The 21,098-nt window shown below is 43.7% G+C and overlaps 1 protein-coding gene across 5 annotated transcripts; it reads left to right on the plus strand.

The window, feature by feature from the left end:
- Positions 1 to 120: 120 nt before the first annotated feature.
- PSME3IP1 (proteasome activator subunit 3 interacting protein 1) lies at positions 121 to 19,904 on the plus strand. Of its 5 annotated transcripts, XM_032230397.1 has the most exons (7): positions 385 to 830; positions 2,746 to 2,886; positions 5,258 to 5,356; positions 7,601 to 7,722; positions 11,808 to 11,938; positions 12,762 to 12,829; positions 18,397 to 18,710. In XM_032230397.1, exons 1-7 carry the CDS (start codon positions 779 to 781, stop codon positions 18,615 to 18,617), a joined length of 834 nt encoding a protein of 277 aa, XP_032086288.1. In that variant the 5' UTR covers positions 385 to 778; the 3' UTR covers positions 18,618 to 18,710. The 5 variants fall into 5 exon arrangements, with proteins under 5 accessions (XP_032086287.1, XP_032086286.1, XP_032086285.1 ...); XM_032230396.1 differs by lacking the exons at positions 385 to 830; positions 12,762 to 12,829 and adding an exon at positions 121 to 285 and having other exon boundaries at positions 11,813 to 11,938; positions 18,397 to 19,904; XM_032230395.1 differs by lacking the exons at positions 385 to 830; positions 12,762 to 12,829 and adding an exon at positions 229 to 334 and having other exon boundaries at positions 11,813 to 11,938; positions 18,397 to 19,904.
- Positions 19,905 to 21,098: the final 1,194 nt, after the last annotated feature.

Here is a 21,098-nt window from a genome sequence, read left to right on the forward strand (position 1 = left end):
CTCTCTCTCTCTCTCTGCCCCGCCCACTCTAAACTATAGAGAGCTCGAACCAATCGCTTTTCCCTTTCGTTGATTGACGGGTTCTGGAGGTGGGACGAGGAGGAGGAAAAAAGAAGGCAAATCCCGTAAACCCCGCCCACTTGCTACGGATCCTTGTTTTCTCATTGGCCGGCGGCCCGCCAGGCTTGGGCTGAGGTTCGCCGGGCGGTCGGAAGAGGCGGGGCGGAAGTCCGAAGGGCGGTCGGGAGGCGTGTCCTCGGAGAAGCCGGGCCTCTAGGCCGCGAGGTGGGTTTGTGGGAAGCAACCGGTCCTCTGAAGGGTCCATGGCGGCGAGGTGGGTGTTGTTGTTGAGGGGCGGCCTTTTATGACCGGAGAGCCCCCCACCCCGTGGCTGGGCTTCGGAGGAGAGGGGCGGGGAAGAGGTCGCGTGAGGAGAAGGCGGAGCGAAGATGATCCGGTTCTGCCTGTGAGGGACAAAACCTGATACGAACCGACCTTTGCGAAACTCTCCCTGTTCGCCCTTTGGCCAGAGACGCCGAAGATCCGGCGACGGACCACATTAATTCATTATTAAGATGCCGTTTGCTCGTCCCTCACGCAAAACAAAAGGCTTCCCGAAACGGTGCCCTCCGGATTCCTGCTTCCATCATCCCCAGCCACAGCTAACTCCACCTGGGGCTCGTTGGAGGCTACCGGAGTGGCATCTCTCGAGGGTCCAGAACTCTCCGGGGTTCTTCATAAAAGAACTTGAGCACAGGCAGGCCTGGGAGTCGCTAGGATGGGAGACCACCAGGAGAGATTTCAGGGAGAGAGAGCGCCATTCAGTCCAGGTAGTCCTCGACTTACGACTTACAACAGTCTCTTTAGTGACCAAAGTTATAACAGGACCAAAAAAGTGACTTAGGACCATTTTTCACACTGTGTGATCAAAATTCAGGCAGGTGACAATTGACTCATATTTATGACAGTTGCAGTGTCCTGGCATCATGTGGTCCCATTTAGCGACCTTCTCACAAGCAAAGTCAATGGGGAAGTCAGATTCACTTAACAATCAGGGTTTCAACAACCCTGTTTCCCCAGAAAATAAGACTGGATAATAAGCCCAATCAGGTTTTTGAACGTATGCACTAAAATAAGCCCTCCCTGAAAATATTGCAACACAGCAGCAGCCATGAGGTGCCCATGCTCGCCGCCTCCTGCACCTCAAAAATAATTAGACTTCCCCGGAAATAAGGCCAAGTGCTTATTTCAGGGGCCAAAAGAAAATAACACCCTGTCTTATTTTGGGGAAAACATGATAACTTAATAGCTGCACCTTAACCACTGTGGCTAGAAGTCATAAAACGGGGCAAAATGCACTTAGCAAATGTTTTGGTTAGCTACAGACATTTTTGGGCTCCATTGTGGTCGTAGGTCAAGGATTACCAGTATTGTTGCTGACAAAACAACAAGGCCTCCATTAATGTATTGAAGGGCCAGGCTAAGCCTTCTGATCCCAGGTATTAATTGCTCGGCCTGGTCTATTTTCTTCACCCTTCCTATATTGTAATGAGCCGTATTGTTGTGTGCCACATGTGCACCACAACCATCTATTATTTATTTATTAGCTTTTAAAACTTCTGCAGTTTGGAGACATCTACAAATAAAAATCCCATCTGCAATAAAGATAGTCCTTGATTTACAACCGTTCATTTAGTGACCTTTCAAAAGTTATCACAACACGGGGTCTTATAATCATTGCAGCATCCTCAGGGTTATGTAATCAAAACTTGGCCCCTTGGCAAGTGGTGTGTATTTAGGATAGATGCACCCTCCTGTGGTCAGGTAACATTCCCAGCCAGCTTCTGGCAAGCAAAGTCCATGGGGAAGCTGGCTTCACTTAACAACTGCAGTAATTTGCTTAACTGTGGAAAAATGTCATAAAGTGGGGCATGTCATCTAGCAGACAGTCTTGTTTAGCCATAGAACTGTGGGGTTCATAAATCAAGGACCACCTGTAATAAACCCTCTGAAAACACGGGTTGTTATTCATCCATATTAAATCACAGCTGCCACCCTCATGATTCTATGTCAATTAATTTAAAAGTTTAAAAGTTCCATGGAAGAGCTCTGATTAAATGTAATTCTTATGAATATATATGTTGAGACTTGCATAGAGGGAGGTAGAGGGAAGAATTTGTTCTGCAGCTGAAGAAATAATGGGTATTGCTGCATCCTTTTAGTTTCTAGTGTTAAATCTGTATAATGATAAATTTTATGAGTGATATGGCAGAAATAATTGCGTTCTTTGTCCCACCATTTTTTTCCACTGATCTTCTTGAACATAAAAAAGATCTTTGATTGAAATCATTTATAGTTTGTTGAGGATTCAAGTGGATCCAACCTTCCGTTTTTCAACAGGAGCAGTCATTGTTTATTTTGGAAGGTCTTTATCCTTAGTCAATGAAAGAACCTTAAAAGTCAAATTTGGTCAGTGGAAAATCTGTTTTTCAAATGCCAGTAGGAGATTGAAGAAAGGAGGAAATTATTTTGATTCTTTGATTCAGACACAGGTGTCTGACATGTCCTTTGCGTTCTTGGCTCCCTTCCTCTGTTTGTTGGGCAAATGATCACACTTGCAAAGTGCTAGCCCTGTAGATACAAGGCTAGCAAGATACAAGGCAAAAATTGCATTATTGATCATTTCTATGCCAGAAAGCACAGCTTATAGTTACAGTCCTGGTTCTAACCCTTTTCTCTGCATAGGCTGCTCCAGAATGGAAGGTGGAGAAAGCAGTGCGGATCTTGTAATTAACAAAAGATTTGTCTCAGAAGCTGAGTTAGAAGAACGCCGCAAGCGAAGACAGGAGGAATGGGAGAAGGTTCGGAAACCTGAAGACCCCAAAGGTATTTGGCTGTCAGTTGGGGGATTATTTAAAAAGTCATTCATCCTGCACAATACTGATTTCTGGCCATGTCGATCTCTGCCTCTTCAGCAATAAGATACCACTCATGTAGATGGGTTGGGGCACTTCGGGCCACACAAGCATTGAACCTGCTTACCAGGATATCGTCTGGCCAGTTCACATGACATGCTAGGTCTCGGAATTCTTTGGTATACTCTGCCAGTGGCCGGCGTCCTTGCTTCACAACTTTAATGTGATCACGTGCTTTGCAGACTGCGAGTGGGTCCTCGAACCGTTGTCGCAGGGCATCATGAACCGATCAAAGTCCTGCAGTTCTGGTGCATCAGCATCATGTGAAGTCACTATCCATCTGGCGGCGGCTCCTTCCAGGGCTAGGGTGACCACTTGCACACAGGCTCCTTGGGTTAGCTCCCCCCGGATGTTGAGATTTTCCAAAATTTCCATCACCAACTGTATTACATGTCTCTTCAGAGGATCCTCTCTCAGCACAGCTTCATTTAGCTCCTCTTGGTCAGAGGGGGCTTCTAACTCCAATTTCCACCCTGGTTTTCGGCTACCTCAGTAAGAGTGACTCCCCTGATCTTCCCTTCCCAGCCGTCTTTTGTCCCGATTCTGATTGACCAACAGGGATTTTTGGGGTCCTCCAAGCTCACTCAGTTCTCTCCGCCAGGATACAAGAAGCAGGTCTCTGGCTGTGGAGGGATTTCCATCTCCCTCCAGCAGTCAGTTTCCCCTTGTTCACTGTTATGCTCAGACATGGTTTGCTGGATCCCCTTGGTAGAGTAAAAATGTTTCTCTCCTGGTTGACCACTTTGCAGAGAGATGCTGCTTTATGTAATGGCTCCTCTCCTAACTTGAGAAAGTAAAGACTCTTGAAACAGGTTATTTCAAAAGGAACCTTTAATCAAGCAGGATGGAAACCATTAGAAGCAAAGCAGCATCTGAAAACCTTTAGGCCATGCAAATGGGATGAAGATGATAATGACCCCTCCCCTTTGTCCGAATGCAGATTCCAACCAATATGCAAGTGTGAAGATGCTTCTTTAACTCTTCTGCCCTGGGAGTCAATAAAGCACATGTTCCCATGGCTATCTCTAGTTAGACATCAAAATTATATATCCCACATGGCTATCATAAACATCCCTCCAGAGATGTTGGGACCTTCAGCCTCCCGGTGACAGGAAACCAGTTGTAAAGTTGTAAAGCTCAGTGGTTTCAGATGTAGCTAATGATTTAACTCCGAGGCTCCCCTTCTCCCAACTGAATGGCAGTATTACTTTTAGGGATCTGACATGTTCGGTGTGAATCTAAGGAGCATTCAACCAACTACTGGCCCATGGACAAGGCCTGATTGGAAGGATATTTGAGCAAAGTTATAAGTAATAACCAAGATGAAACTAATAGACCAGTTCAATGTCATCCTGAAAATATTCCTAGCTATTTTTTTAACTGGAAAAAGAAGCTAAGGAAGGAAGTTTGTATAGTAATATAGAACAGATAACAGTTCCAATATTTGAAGGGCTGCCACAAGGAAGAGGGGAACAACCTGTTTTCCAAAGCACCAGAAGGCAAGACAAAAAACAATAGATGGAAACTAATCAAGGAGAGAAGCAACCTGGAACTTCCTTTCATTGCGGACAATTAATCACTGGAACAGCTTGCCTTCAGAAGTTGTGGGTGCTTCATCACTGGTGGCTTTTAAGAAGAGATGGATAGCCATTTGTCTGAAATGGTATAGGATCTCTGAGCAAGGGTTGGACTAGAAGACCTCCAAAGTCCATTCCAACTCATTATTCTAATCTTCCTTGGCATACCAATATTAGGAAGAGGACAATTCACATGCTCAGCAATTAGTTTTTAGCATTTTTAGTACTTCTGTGGTTTTTTTAAAAAACATGGGGAGCAAGTCAAAATATGCTGGGATAGAGGGACGCTAATGGGTTTCCTGAAGCTCCTCGCAAATTATAACTAAGATCTGAGTTGGGAACGTTTTTATCTACACTCATTATCTAAGCTAATATTTAATAACTATTACCTGCCCTTGAATGTGCAACAGAGTGTTATATTAAAGCTACTGTTGACTTTACAGCAGAAGTATCTGTCAGTTTTGTAGAAAATGTGCATTAATTTCACCAGTCATAATTTAAACCCCTCAATTATGTATGGAATCAACGGGTTAAAGTTTACAGACATCAGTTCTTTTCTGTTCTAACATAAAAATGACTAGTGGGATGTGCTTTAAAACGGAAGCCTTGTTGTTTCCTGTGGTTGATTAACTCGATGGCTGGAGTAAATTTTCTGTTAGAGCAATGCCTGAATTCTGGCTGACAAATTCTGTTTTCTCCTTCTAGAATGTCCTGAAGAAGTGTATGACCCCCGTTCTCTCTATGAAAGACTTCAGGAACAGAAGGACAAGAAGCAGCAGGAGTTTGAAGAACAATTCAAATTCAGTAAGTTTCACTAAGCATCCCTGAAATTCAATCACACAGAGATTAACGCCTTGTTATTTTCTTTCTTGTCTCCCTGGAATGGTATCCTTAAGAACAGAACTGTCTCTCCTGAAATGCTTCCTTATGGAGAAGGCTTTGCCACCCTCTTACAGTTGTGCTAAGGTAACACAGCTGACTTCTTGGCTACTGCTGGAATCCAGAAACCAGTCTGTCCACTTCTGCTGAGGAAATGGAAAAGCATTGAAATGTGAAGCTTGGCAGAGCTGCCAACTTTTCTTATTGGCTTCAAAAGTTGCCGGTTTAGTTGCCAGTTTATTCTACCTTCATACGTCTGTGGACAATGGGGTAATGACCTCCAGAGGAAAACATTTGTGTTTTATCTTTCCATCTGGTACCACTTCTTGCTAACTTCCTGATCTTTCTTGCCTATGTGAAGCTTTATGTCAGGGGTGCAGCTTTAAGAATTGTGGACTTCAACTTCCAGAATTCTCCAACCAGCCATGGGGACTCTAAGTCCACCTAAAGTTGCTGAGTTTGACAAATGCTGCCTTAGAGCAGCCCCGTGATCCTTAGAAAAGAGGTGCAGCTGCTTTGAAGCATTAATAAATAGATGTTACATTTACACTCCTGCATACTCAGAAACATCTTTGGATGCTTGAATATGAGGTGTTCTCCAATCCTTCAACTCAGAATTATCTCATTGTGGCCACTGTATCCAATTAGTCAACTCCTTAGCTCAGTATTCCAGTCTTGGCAGCTTTACAGTGCATGGACTTTCTGGCTGGGAAATTCTGGGGCTTGAAGTCCACACAAGTTGCTAAAGTTAAGAAACACAATTCTAGTTTGTTTACCCTGGATGGCAACAGCCTTTCAGGCAAGGATCATCCTGACAGTTGTGAGATGCAGCATCCGTAGACTGGCCTTTTTTCATGGCCTTTCCTTCATTCTGTCATGGAGTCATTGGCTTTTGGAAAGGAGTGGCTGCACATTGTGCTGAGCTACAATTGTCTTGATTTGGTTGAAAGAGTCCATTGTTGCATTTTAAGTAATTGGTTTTGTCTGCCTGTTGTGCTTCTTCAACCCCACCTCTCTTTATTGCAGTGGTTCTCAACCTGTGGGTCAGGACCCCTTTGGGGGTCGAACGACCCTTTCACGGGGGTCGCCTAAGACCATTGGAAAACACATTTTCGATGGTTTTAGGAACCGAGACACCAATTTTATGGTTGGGGGTCACCACAACATGAGGAACTGTATTAAAGGGTTGCGGCATTGGGAAGGTGGAGAACCACTGCTTTATTGTATATTGTTATCTTGGTGTGTAAAACCATCACCTGGTCTGCAGACATAGGCTGTTTTCAGGGCCAAGTGTTTTGCTGACTACGAATAGAATTTCGTATCGTTAACACCCCATACTGTTTTGTTAATGTTTCTAGTCCTTTAGATTATAAAGACACATGGGAACATTTTTACTTAGCCTTTGGGTTATAAATGAAGGTTTCTGGTTTTTATGATGCGCTTAAGCCAGGGCACTGCAAGCTAGTGCATCGAATTGCGCTAAAAGTTAGCTTCCCATAGTTTGGCAGCCCAGGCCCTAATATGATAAAACCTATTTCGGGGCTGCTTCAGAGCGGCGGTGGGATGTATGAGTAAGTCCAACTCGGGCCAAAAAAAGAATATTCCTGTATGCAGGAAGCTCTAGTGTTATAAACGAAAGCTGTGTGAACTTTCACATTCTTGGGAAATGTGGATCTTGAAAGCAGATTCAGTGGCAACAAAACAGGTAAATATGAATGTGCATTTTCTGTCATATCATCAGCCAGGATGTTGATTCAGCCTTTTTATCAATAATCTTCAGTAAAACCTTGAGTGGTGGAAGGAGGGAGGGGGGTGTCTGCTGGAACCAAAAGTCCCTTAAAGGCAATCAATGACATTTCCATAATTAATGCAATTCCGTAGTTAGACAAATTTGCATAAATGATACCATGTTTCTCTGAAAATAAGACAGGATCTTATTTTCTTTTGACCACCGAAATAAACACTTGGCCTTATTTTCGGGGAGACCTTATTATTTTTGAAGTGCAGGAGTTCAAATGTGGCCCATTGCATCTGAATGGGACGTCCATCAAACAGGCTGTCCCCTATCTTCCTAACTGATGGAATTAAAAAAAAAGAGCTGAAACAAGATGGCAGAGATGCTGTAGCCAAATGTGTGGGTTTATCACAATCTTGGCTTGTTCTCTACAGAAAATATGGTCAGGGGCCTGGATGAAGAGGAGTCCAAGTTCCTTGATGAAGTTTCTCGGCAGCAAGTCCTGATCGAAAAGCAGCGTCACGAAGAAGACCTCAAGGAACTGAATGAGTACCGGATATCCTTGGTCCTGAAAAGAGTGGGTGGGTTTCCTTCTTCCTTTTGGAGTGGGGGAGTTCAGAAGCAGCCATCAGTGTGTTTCTGGGAAGTTTTGTTCTTGTCTTTGAACTTTTTGGAGTGTTAAATTATTCTAAGACAGGTGCCAAGTTTATATTATTGGGGTCCAAGGCATTACAACTATTTCTCAATTTATCACCAGAATTTCTGTGGGTGAGCGAGATAGTTGTTAAGTGAGTTTTGCGCCCTTTCTTGCTACAGTTGTTCAGTGAATCATTGTAGTTGTTAAGTAAGTTGTTCAATGAATCTGGCTTCCCCATTGACTTTGATTGTCGCAAAAGTGATTGGATGACCCCGGGACAGTTCAACCGTCATAAATACATGCCAGTTGCCAAGCGTCCAATTTTTTTTATCACGTGACCTTGGGGATACTGCAATAGACCTAAGTGTGTAAAACGGTCCTAAATCACTTTTTTAGTGTCGTTATAACTTTGAACGGTCACTAGAGGAGTGGCTTTAATAGTGTAGCCGGCGTGAATAAGCTTCACCACTGTGCCATGATGTGTCACACTTTTAAATTCTTTGGCTGCTTTAAATCTTTCTTTGGTCTGAGACAGTCAGTACAATTCGATACAATATACTGCATTCAGTTTTGGTCGCCACAATGTAAAAAAGATGTGGAAACTGTAGAAAGAGTGCAGAGAAGCGCAACAAAGATGATTAGGGGACTGGAGACTAAAACATATAAAGAACGGTTGCAGGAACTGGGTATGTCTAGTTTCATGAAAAGAAGGACTAGGGGAGACAGGATAGCAGTCTTCCAATATCTCAGGGGCTGCCACAAAGAAGAGGGAGTCAAGCTATTCTCCAAAGTACCTGAGGGCAGAACAAGAAGCAATGGGTGGAAACTAATCAAGGAGAGAAGCAACTTAGAACTGAGGAGAAATTTCCTGACAGTTAGAACAATTAATCGGTGGAACAGCTTGCCTCCAGAAATTGTGAATGCCCCAACACTGGAAGTCTTTAAGAAAATGTTGGATAGCCCTTTGTCTGGAATGGTATAGGGTTTCCTGCCTAGGCAGGGGGTTGGACTAGAAGACCTCCAAGGTCCCTTCCAACTCTGCTATTGTATTTTATTGTATTGTATTAAGTAGACTGTAATGATACCCATTTATTTATATTCTTAACTATCTCCGCTTACACGGTTTTAGAGTCTATTATTATATTTTATCATGAACGCTTAACATAGGAAAACATTGTACAGGTAAATTCCCCATTTTCAACCGTTCATTTAGCAACAGTTCAAAGTTACAGTACAATGAAAAAAAGTGATTTATGACCACTCTCACAATCATCACAACATAATCACAGGATCAACATTTGGGCACTTGGGCTGCCTTTCTCTTTTGCAGGGAGCGTAAAATCTTTCCATCTCTCTGCCTACATGTAGTCCTCGGCTTATGACTGGTTGCTTAGTGACCATTTGAAGTTACACCAGACCTCCCATTTGAGTAGTTCCAACAGCTGCCTCACGCTCCATGATCACGTGATTAAATTTTGGGCATTTGGCCACTGATTTGCATTTATGACACAGTTTGCAGATTTCTTCAGGTTTCCAGCAAAAAAAAAAAACCCCTGTTAAGTAAAACAGACTCACTTAATGTCTGTCATGACTTACAACCATCATTCTGGGCTTACAGTCGTAAGGTAAAGACTGCTGAAATAATAATCTCACTGCAAACTGACTCCCATTTAAAATTTACAGTATCTTCTTCAGTGACCAAGCCAGTCAACTTGTACAAATCTAGAAATGTCCACCAGGAATGATCATAAAAGTATTTTTTTTTTAATTGACCACAGAGTGTGGACGTCTCTGCCCAGATCCCCAATTCGGTGAGTCCCTTATCATGGTCTACATGTCTCCTTGGTTTTAAATATTTAAAATGTCAGGTTTGTTGCATAAGCATTGGACAAGCAGCAGGCTGAGATTATTAGTTCAGCTAATAACGTAAGTAAAATCTACGGGGGCGGGGGATGAAAAAGCCATTGGATTCCTGATCAAGCACATGTCTGCTGGCCTTTGCCAGAGTAAGCTTCTAAAGGGCTAAGCCAGGGGCGTCCAAACTTGGGAACTTTAGGACTTGTGGACTTCTAGCTGGGGAATTCTGGGTGTTGAAGTCCACAAGTCTTAAAAGTTCCCAAGTTTGGACACCCCTGGGCTAAGCTGTGTGTTGGCCGGTCAGGCTGGTTTGACTGAGGCTCTGCTCTAAATTTTCCATGATTTCATCCTTTTATCTTTTGTTTGCTTAGTTGTTTCCAGTTTCCATCTGTGACTTACCAGTTCCTTGTTCTGTGGGCTGTGCAGAACTACACAGCATCTGTGGAAAAGGAAGGCTAACGATTCCTTGATTTGCAACTAGTTGCTTGGTGATTGTTTGAAGTTACATGGATCTCCCCAAAGTTACTTACAACCAGTTACAAAATTTGAACAGCTCTGCCCATTAATACACACACACACACAGTCATGTGACTGTGGGCCCTCGGGAACTGGTCTGCATTTACGGCCGTTTGCAGTATCCCACAGTTAGATGACTGCAATTTATGATGTTTTTGTTGAAAGCCGGCATTGACTTTCAATTTTTAGCAAAAACACCCCGTAGCAAACCATGAGTTCACTTTATATGACTTCATTCATGTTCATTTTAGAACCACCGTGAAAAGGTTAAAAATCAGGTTAGTCACATGGCTATCTCACATTATTGCCATCATGACTTATGACCGTGATGGGCAGGATCTATTACGGTCATAATTCAAGGATTATCTCTATGTGTGGAGCAACCACTTCCCTTGACTGAATACTAACACATTTGGAGTTGGTGAGGCCTCTTAGTAATTAATATATTCAGTCTGCAATAACCAGTTTTCTACTATTTTCACCATATTTATAGAGGTGGCACAGTGGTTAGAAAGCAGTATTGCAGGCTAATTCACTGCTTACTGCCAGGAGTTCAATCCTGACCGGTTCAAGGTTGACTCAGCCTTCCATCCTCCCGAGGTCAGTAAAATGGGGACCCAGATTGTTGGGGGCAAGAGGCTGAGTCTCTAAACCGCTTAGAGAGGGTTGTAAAGCAGTATATAAATCTAAGCGCTATTGCCCTTTCATCCGTCTATCCCATCAAACCATCATGCATTCCATTTCGCACAGTGGTTAGAATGCAATATTGCAGTCTGACTCTGCCCACTGCCAGGAGTTCAATCCTGACCCTCTCAAGGTTGACTCTTCTGAGGTCAATAAAATGAGAATCCAGATTGTTGGGATCAATAAGCACTGTGAAGTGGTATATAAGTCTTAAGTGCTATTGCTATTTTGGGCTGTTTTCAATAAAGATCCTGCCCAGTGTTGGTTTTTGATAAGCGTGCCAGTGCCATTCTCAAGATTCAGTTGATGGCACTAGAGAGCTAACTTAGTAGAACTCCAAGCTAGTCATGATATGAATTCGATGAGGCAGAGATTATCTATCTAGATCTCTATTTAGACAAGAGGGAGGGAGGGAGAAAGAGGGGAGGGAAAGAGAAGCACACAAAGAAATATACACAGATTAGCTTTCGCTGGGATAAAAACTAGGGAGGATAGCATTTGAATGTAATCCTTATTTGCTTTTAAGAAAAAGCTCTTTGTTTGAACTCTAGCATTATAATAGACCCAAGTTATGTAGCTCAGTAGATGGTTATCTTGAATGGATTTGGTGTGCCATGTGCAAGTTTTCTTACTGAATAGGTCTTTGCATCAATCCTCTTAACTTTATGCTTGCTGGGGGGGGGGGGGAATCCAGCAAAGATAGTTTTCACATACAGTATTTGTACATACAGTGCTCCAAACTTTGTGTATGCCAGAACCATAGTACAGTAAATATAGTAGCAAAGATGTAAGCAAAGATAATAAAACTACTGGTTAACACTTGTGGAACCTGCAAATACGGCTACACAACAGTGTATAAAGCTGTAGCATAACTTTGTTTTGCGTGTCTTCTGTGCTCTCCCCCCCCCCCGCCCCTGCATTCTTTTCCTCCTTAACTTTGAGTTCACAACACTTTGTCAAAAGTCGGAGCCAGCGCCGACTTGAAGAAGGAAGCAGACAAGAAACTCTCGGTAAAATCAGAAAACAAGAGCAAATTTTCTCAGGCCAAACTGTTGGCAGGAGCTGTGAAACACAGAAGGTAAGTTTTGAAACTCGGTAGTTGCATGGAGGTGCCCAATGAAGGGTGGGTAGTAGAAAGCTACTCCTAAGTTGGCATTTGTGATTTGTAGTGTGTTGCATGAGAGCCTTATTTTCTTCTTGAGGAGAAAGGCCATCCAGTGTGCGAACTATCAATCCGTCTCCACAGCAGCCATTTGTGTTAAGGTCTATTCTCTTAATTGCTCATTTGCAAAGATAAGAAGAAGAGAGTCGAGGGGACCTTGGAGGTCTTCTAGTCCAACCTTCTGCTCAAGCAAGACACCATATATCATGTCAGACAGATGGTTGTCCAATCTCTTCTTAGAAAGCTCCAGTTTTGGCGCACCCACAACTTCTGGAGGCAAGCAGTTCCACTGGTTGATTGTTCTAAAATTGTACTGTGATAAGCCATAAGGGCAGCATTATTGGTTTTCGCTTCCTGGGATGGTTCATTATCAGGCTGGTAACAGCAGGAGAAGCACTGAGGATGTTTCCTAATCTGGTAATGAAACATCTGCAAGAAGAAAGCCAAGTTCAGTCAAAAGCCACCCCAGTTCAGAGCCCTCTCTCTTCTCCATTCTTAATACCATCATAGGATTGTGTATTTTTTTAAACTTCTTTAATCGTGCCAGATGAGAACTGCCTTGTAGTTTGTAACTCACCATTTATGGAGGAACGACGTACCACTTCAGCCAGCCGAGGCATCTGAACCAACTGTGATCACCTTAGTACCATGTGCGCCTCTGATTATCTCTTTCTGCTTGCCTGTTTTCCATAAAGGAGCTAATTTAAGTTCCGCTCCTTGGATTTGTGTCTCTTTACAGCTCAGACGGTGCCAACAGTGTAAAAAGATTGAAACTGGACCCGGATCCTGATCATGATAAGGTTCCAGGTGTGTATCTCAATGGGTGGGAAGGTCCCAGGCTTATGGGGTTCAGTGCTTTGCATGGTTAGCTGTGCCCGGCTTTCACAAGTTGCCTTTGAAAGGGATGGAAGGGGATTTTACTAAGGTGATAGTGTGGTGTTTTTCAACCTTGGAGACAGCAAAGCTAGCTGGGGAATTCTGGGAGTTGAAATCCACCCCTTTTAAAAACACCAAGGTTGAGAAACACTGTGAGGTTGGATGAAATCTAGCAGCAGACGAGGCTGAGTGAGCAGCCTTTGACTGAGCTGTTCTTGGATAAGTTTATTTATTTATTTAGCGTATGGCAACAACCTTAAAAAGCACATCATGATTTCATTCAAGTTTCAAGTTTAATTTTATTTATAGGCCGCCCAATCCTGGAGGACTCCGGGCGGCTTACAGAGAGGGGAAAGAAAAAAAACAATAAAAGAAAATAAAAATAAAATAGACAAGTTAAAAACAACACAGATACATTCATTTCAGTCGGGGCTGAACCTCAACAATGAGGTCAACAGCCCCAGGCCTGCCGGAATAGCCAGGCCTTGACAGCTTTTCTGAAGGCCAAGAGAGTGGGTGAGCTCCGGATTTCTGGGGGTAGTTCGTTCCAAAGAGTCGGGGCAGCCACAGAGAAAGCTCTGCTCCGGGGAGCCGCCAGCCGACATTGTCTGGCTGACGGTATCTGAAGGAGGCCCACCCTGTGGGATCTTACTGGCCGTTGGGAGGAGTGTGGCAGTAGGCGATCTCGCAGGTATGCTGGTCCTAAGCCATGCAGGGCTTTAAAGGTAATAACCAACACCTTGAATTGCATCCGGAGACCAATGGGTAGCCAGTGCAGCTTGTGGAGGATAGGTATAACATGGGTGTACCTAGGTACACCCAATATCGCTTGCGCGGCTGCATTCTGGACTAGTTGCAGTCTCCGAACGCTTTTCAAGGGTAGCCCCATGTAGAGCGTCTTGCAGTAATCCAGCCTTGAGGTGACTGGGGCGTGAGTGACGGTCTGGAATGCCTCCCAATCCAAGTAGGGCCGCAATTGATGCACCAGGCGAAGCAGGGCAAAGGCCACCCTGGTTACAGCCGACAGATGGTGTTCCAGTGTCAGCTGTGAATCCAGGAGGACCCCCAAATTGTGTGCCCTCTCTGAGGGTGTAAGTTTTCACCCCCCAGGATCAAGGATGGGCTATCTGGGCTATCCTTCGGGGGGAACATCCATTCTCAGCAAATCCGAAACTCTATTTACTCTGTTTACAAATTCAAAGGTAGACTCCTTATAAAGTCAAGGCAGGATGGAATTGCAGGCAGAAAGTCCCTGGGGTTTTCCTGACATGCGCTCAGAGGGCACCATTCCACAATATGTCACACTGTCTGCTTCGGAGGACCACAGCTACGTTCCGAAGAGGAGAGCTTTCCCCATTTATGGAGGAGATTAGCACAACTGCCATGTTTGGGTCCTAACCCTTTTAAGGCCTTAAGGGGCAGATAGACTCCAAATTAAATCTTTTGGTTCAGCTGCAATGCACCTGCCATGTTGAGTCCTAGTCCTATTGCGGCCTTATGGGGTAGGTAGAATCTGAATAGAATAGAGTAAAGCAGTGCAGAATAAAATAGAACAGAATAGACGAGTAGAGCAGAGCAGAACAGACTGGAATAGAATAGAATAGATATTGGAATGAAAGAATAGAGCAGAACAAAATAGAATAGACTGGAATAGAGCAGAACAGAACAGACTGAAGTAGAATAGAATAGATATTGGAATGAAAGAATAGAGCAGAACAAAATAGAATAGACTGGAATAGAGCAGAACAGAACAGACTGAAGTAGATTAGAAAAATTAGATTAGATTAGATATTGGAATGAAAGAGCAGAGCAGAATAAAATAGAACAGACTGGAGGAGAGGAGAGTGAGGAAAAAAGCACCTTTGGGCTATGACATAGATGATCAAAAACCTCCATGAACATTCAGACAAAATTAATCTGGTCCACCATTGCAGTTGGATGGGAGTAACCTGGTGTCTGAAAAGAGAAAAGATGACTTTTCCAAGATCAGTGTCCTGGTTTGAGAACAGTGCCACTAGCCTCCCTACAGCTACATCACTCTTCATTCTGCTTGGCATAAATCACCGTCTAGTCTACTGATCGTGACCCTTGAAGTCTCTCCCAAGGCAGAACTGCTAGAGAACTGGGGACAGAAGCTTCACAAATTTGGGATTGTGCCTGGTCCAGACTTCGGCTGTTTGCTTCCAGAGGCAAGGCATGGGGTTAATCCAAGAGATGGGAGTCGTTGCACACTGCCTCACCATCTGTTCCCCTTCTAAGGTCTCCAGGCTAATTAGCCAACGAAGGCTGGCTGCCTCTAATCTCTTTCAATATTAGTCATTCTCCCAAATGCTTGGCAGGGTTGGTGGATAACTGTGCGTGGCGCTTGGCCCACAGTGGCATGTTGCACACGCACAAATTTGGCATTTGGAGAGATGTTTCACTTCACTGGAGACAGAAGAAGGCTTAAGTCTTTCTCCTGGATGGGGAGTCTTCTGAGCCAAGGTTGCCAAATTCTTTCTCAGAGCCAAAGATTTTTATTTTTTTATTTAATCCCACCTTGATTGCCATGCAAGGTGATGAACAGATCTAATCCTCCTCCCTCCTTTTCCCTCCGAAAACAGTCCTGTGAGGTGGGTTGGGCAGTGAGAGAATGAGTGGCCCAAAGTCACCCAGCTAGGTTTCATTCCTAAGGCGGGACTAGAATTCACTGTCTCTTAGTGATTGGCCCAGTTACCCAGCCAGGCTTCATTCCTAAGGCAGGACTAGAACTCACTCTCTCCTAGTGATTGGCCCAAAGCCACCCAGCCGGCTTTCATGCCTAAGGCGGAACTAGAATTCACCCTCTCCTAGTGATTGGCCCAAAGCCACCCAGCCGGCTTTCATGCCAAAGACGGGACTAGAACTCACCATCTCCTGGTGATTGGCCCAAAGTCATCCAGCTTTGTCGATGCCACAGCCTTATAGTTTTCATGGCTAAGACTAGAACTCACCATCTCCTGGTTTCCAGCCTGATGCCTTCATTGCTAGACTCACAGAACAGATGTTTTGTTCCTCTGCTCCTGACTTTTTCCTTCAGTTTGATGTTTGATTGGCACCTGCTATGACATGGAGGGTTTGGGCCCAGCAAGGAGATAAAGGCCGATTGCAACTTTGGGTGTACTCAGGCTGCAATCAAGCAAAACAAAACCATAAAGACTTGAGATTAAAAGGTCTGGTAAGATAGATTTTTATAAATTTAATAATAGTGGTATCACTATTGTCAAAGAGAAGGGAAAAAAAGACTTACCTGACAGAGGAAATACCTTGATCATGAAGGAAAAAAAGAATACATAAAACAGAAAACATGACCAGAAAATGAAAAAAAATATGACAGACACACACACACGCACACATGAATGATACATTTGCACGCCTCTCTTTTTTATTTTAACCTCCTGTGATCTGTATGAACAAGACCCATATTTATTTCATTGCACTTGTCCACCCGAAGTCTACATCTTTTAGGCAATCCATTCACGGATGACAAGTGCAATCAGAGCTTCAATCCACTGGGCCATTTACAGGGCTATAAATCTATCTTTCCGATGCTCCCACCATGGCCAAAAGGCTGATATTACGGCATTGCAGATAAAAGAGTTTTCATTAAAATGTCAAAAGATGTGATTCGGCTTTGGATTGCCAAATCAAGTTGTCCATCGATCATTTTGGTAGATCAGCAGTGCTCTTTGCAAACTGGAGGCAGCTCCAGCAAATAAAAATCAGAGGATATGCAAGTCATGAATTTTAAGTAATTCCACTGGAGCGAAGAGCTCTTAACATTGTCCTTTGGATTTTATTTTATTTTTCCCTCTTAGTTCCAAGAACCTCTGGCTCCCATAGCTTGCTGGAGCATCTCAGAGCGATGTGCCAAGGAGCGAGGGAGGTGGGGAAGAGATTTTCAGTAACAGGAATTATTTCAATTCAGAACTGAATTTGGGGGGCAGGATCATTATGGAGCCTGTCCATGACAGTCATTAAAAGGTTGTAAAACAGGTCATGTGACTGGCCAAAGTTTATGACTCTTTTCATGGCAGTCGGTAAGCAACTCATGGTCATTAAGCAAACCTATTAACCAGCTTGTTGTCAGAAGTTATAGGTGCTCCATCAGTGGAGATTCTTAAGAAGAGATTGGACAGCCATTTGTCTGAAACGGTAGAGGGCAGGGGTCACCAACTGGTGGTCCGTGGACCACTGGCAGTCCATAAAAAATTGTTGGTGGTCCACAGAAAAATTATTTGCATTTTTTATATTGCACTAAATACTATTTATTCTTTTAAAAAAATCATATTAGTGGTCCGCAGAATTTAAAATTATGAACTTGGTGATCCCCGAGATCCGAAAGGTTGGAGACCTCTGGTATAGGGTCTCCTGCTTGAACAGGGAGTTGGACTAGAAGACCTGCAAGGTCCCTTCCAACTCTATTCTGATGGATTGATTGCTATAGTGCGGCTGGGCCAAAAATTAGAAGTGATGATTTTCAGCAAAACCATCACAAAAAACAGAGTCGCATGACCACAGGATTCTCCAAACAGCCATAAATTCAGCCTTGTTCCACGCACCTGAAGTTCAGTCACATGACCAGGGGTGGGCAAGCATTGGAACTTCCGTTCTGAGTCTTAAATCCCCTTTTTCGGGTCCGTCATAACTTTGAACAGTCACTAAGTGACTAGTTATAAGTCAAGGACCACCCGTACTTGAGGCAGAATGTCTAAAGAGATTAGAGCATTGTTTTTCAACCTTGGCAACTTTGAGACGTGGATTTTAACTCCCAGAATTCCCCAGCCAGCCATGGGAATTCTTAACTCTTGAGGGAATTCTGGGAGTTGAAGTCCACACATCTTAAACGTTGCCACAGCTGAAGAACACTGGATTAAGGGTTTAAATGCCCAGCTTGCTCCTGTCCTCAGTTTTGGGCAGAAACCCCCTGCAGTCTGTATGGCAAGAGCTGATTCTTTCCAGTAACTCCCCAAATCTTTCATGTTGGCAGAAGTTACTATGATGAGTAACAAGACATCTCCGTTTTAATAAACTTCGGTCCAGTTGCCTTGATTTAAGATGTCCTCAGTGACCTTCGGGATTGGGCGGCATACAAATCCATTTAAACCTTAAACTTTCTATTCAGAGGAAATTGGAAATGGAGCATACGATCCTAAGCCTTGTAGTCCTCGGCTTACAACTGTTCATTTAGTGTTCGAACTTACAACACCACTGAAAAAAAGTGACTTTTAACCATTTTTCACACTTATATGACCATTGCAACCTCCCCATGGTCACGAGATTTACATTCAGATGGTTGACAACTGACTCACATTTGTGATGGTTGCAGCATCCCAGGGATCGTTTAACCAAGGTGGCAAGGAAAGTCGTAAAAGGGGGCAAAACTCACTTAACGCATTTCTCACTTAGCAACATGAATGTGTTGGGCTCTATTGTGGTTGTCGGGTTGAGGACCATCTGTCTTTTTTCTTCTCTTTCAGAAAAACCCTCTTGCGTCCCCCTGGGCAGCAGCGCCGTCAGCGGCTCCACCCTCCACTGCCCCTCGGCCGCGGTATGCATCGGCATCCTGCCCGGCCTCGGGGCTTACTCAGGAAGCAGCGACTCCGAATCCAGCTCGGACAGCGAAGGCACCATCAATTCGACGGGCAAGATTGTCTCCTCCGTCTTCCGCGGCAGCAATTTTTTTGATGCGCCGCTCTAGGCCGCTTCTCGGAGTCTCACTCAGAACTCGTGTCCTCCTTCATCCCATGTGTTTCCTCAAGCTCACATCTCCCCCCCCCCCGACCTCCTTTTTTTTGGGACAACACCAAAATAATGTACTGCAGCAGTTTTTCATAGTGTCTCAGCCTCCCCTTTCCCCGTGTGTTGTCCCCTCCCAAAAGCCTTCCCCCAACACTGCTTCATTTGAGGGGAGTCTAGCCAGGAAGGAGAAGGTTCAGGGGTACCCATTGAGAACGAAACACTGGATCCCCTGAAGGGCGAGGATGAGAAGAGCTGAAAAACAGTGGGGCGATTGCATAATTTTTGGAAATATTCTAAGAAGAGATTGGAGGCAGCCTCACTGCAAGGCAAAATGGTCCTTCCTCTAGTTAAGAGTCATTGTGTGACGTAGTTAAAGAGGAAGGGAGAGGCCACACAATCACACAGGCGGCAAGAAGCGAATTTTGACAAGTGTCACCAAGTTTCCATGTTGCATTTGATTAAAAAAAAACATCTCGAGGCATTAAAAAAAATTGGGGGGGGGGGGAGAGTTGCCCTTCACGTTTCTCCACTGAAGTCCTTCTGCCATGCTTTGCTATCTTCTCTTGATCTCCTGGCTGGGTCTCCTTGGTAGCCAAACTTCCTCTTAACTCTGGAGTTTTAAAGTCGATGGTCAGTTCCAGAAAATCTTGAGCTTCCATTTAAGGCGATCGTGATTTTTTTTTTTAAATTCTCCCTGCTAGACTGCGAAGGAGCTTTTGAAGGAGCGGCTGGACTTAGTGTGGAAGCATTAAATAATATCCCTAGTAGTTACTTCACAGTGCCTAAAATACCAGAGTAATCTCATCATGGCTAGGAATCTGGGAGGAGGCCAGTCAGGAACCGGGATTCTCTAGAACCGGGGTCTCCAACCTTGGCCACGGTAAGCCTGGAGGACTTCAACTCTCAGAATTCCCCAGCCAGCTGCCTGGGTAATTCTGGGAGTTGAAGCTCACCAGGCTTAAAGTGGCTAAGGGTGGAGACCCCTGCTCTGGTGGACCTACACTGCATGTAGTTCTACTTTAATGCTTTGATTGATGTACAAATGAAACCTTTAATGTTCACCCAGTTGATGTGAGCTCTGTTTTACTGAAGAAAAGCTATTAAACCCCTGGCTGTCGGACAGCCTCCGCTGGGAAACTCTACACTTTTCTGGCTGCTTTGTAGGAAACCTATTCGAATCCAGGTCCAATTGGGCCAGGTTCCAACCACTTGGATGGATGCGCTTTCGTCATCGAAAGAGTTGGAGTAGCCCAAGGAAGAATAAAGTGCACAATTGAACCCATAACTTCGATGGTAAGTGAGAGAGTTTGTGAGTGAGTTTTGGCCCATTTTACAAAGTACATAACTAAGTTACGTAGCTAACAACAGCTGTGGTTGTTAAGTTAGTAACACGGTTGTTAAGTGAATCTGGCTTCCCCATTGACTTTTGCTTGTCAGAAGGTCGCCGAGGGTGATCACATGACTCCAGGACACTGCAACCGTCATAAGTATGAGTCAGTTGCCAAGCATCTGAATTTTGATCATGTGACCATGGGAATTCTGCCGTGGCTGTGTGAAAAATGGGCGTAAGTCACTTTTTTCCAATGCCGCTGTGACTTGGAATGGCCACTAAGCGAATTGTAAGTTAGAGACTAGCTGTATTCCCGTGCTGTTTTAAGTTTCTGAGAACCAGCAGAGCAAATGTAAGCTTGATCTGCATCGGTTCTCTATCACTGTAAAGAGAAAATGCATGTTCATTTTCCACTGTGTCATGATTCCTGACAAGGAAAACTCCAAATCAGTTAAGACGTTGCTACTTGCAGCTCAAATTGTCACCTTGCAAAACAGCCCCTCCAGCACACTGTCTGTCTATCATCCATCTATCCTCTATCAATATATCTATCAGCTATCATCACCTATATCATCTAATCATCTACTTTATCTATTTGTCTATCATCTATCTTCTGTCTATCTTGTCTATCATCTATAGCTATCAACTATCATTTATCATCTATCATCTAATCTGTCCACATTTGTATCTATCATCTATATTTGTCTCTATTTATCCTGTCATCTATCATCAATATATCTTCTATATCAGTTATCAATATATCTATCAGCTATATTCATCTATTTGTCTATATTTGTATCATCTATCAGCTGTGTCTGTTTATGCATATCTATCTATCTATCTATCTATCTATCTATCTATCTATCTATCTATCTATCTATCTATCTATCTATCTATCATCTATCTCTAATTTTGTTTTCTCCCCAACAATGAAACTTGGAAAAATGGACACTGGCAGAATTTTTTGGCTAAATAATAATTCACAGATTTAATTCTCATGAACACAGTGATTGAGAAAATCAGCCCAATGTATACTTGCTGTGTGATGCCTTTTAGTGAAATTAGCTGCACTCTGTTAAGTACTTAATGATATACTACTAATACCTAAGA

The sequence above is a fragment of the Thamnophis elegans genome, chromosome 14, assembly GCF_009769535.1.
Source record: "Thamnophis elegans isolate rThaEle1 chromosome 14, rThaEle1.pri, whole genome shotgun sequence".
Taxonomy (NCBI): Eukaryota; Metazoa; Chordata; class Lepidosauria; order Squamata; family Colubridae; genus Thamnophis; species Thamnophis elegans.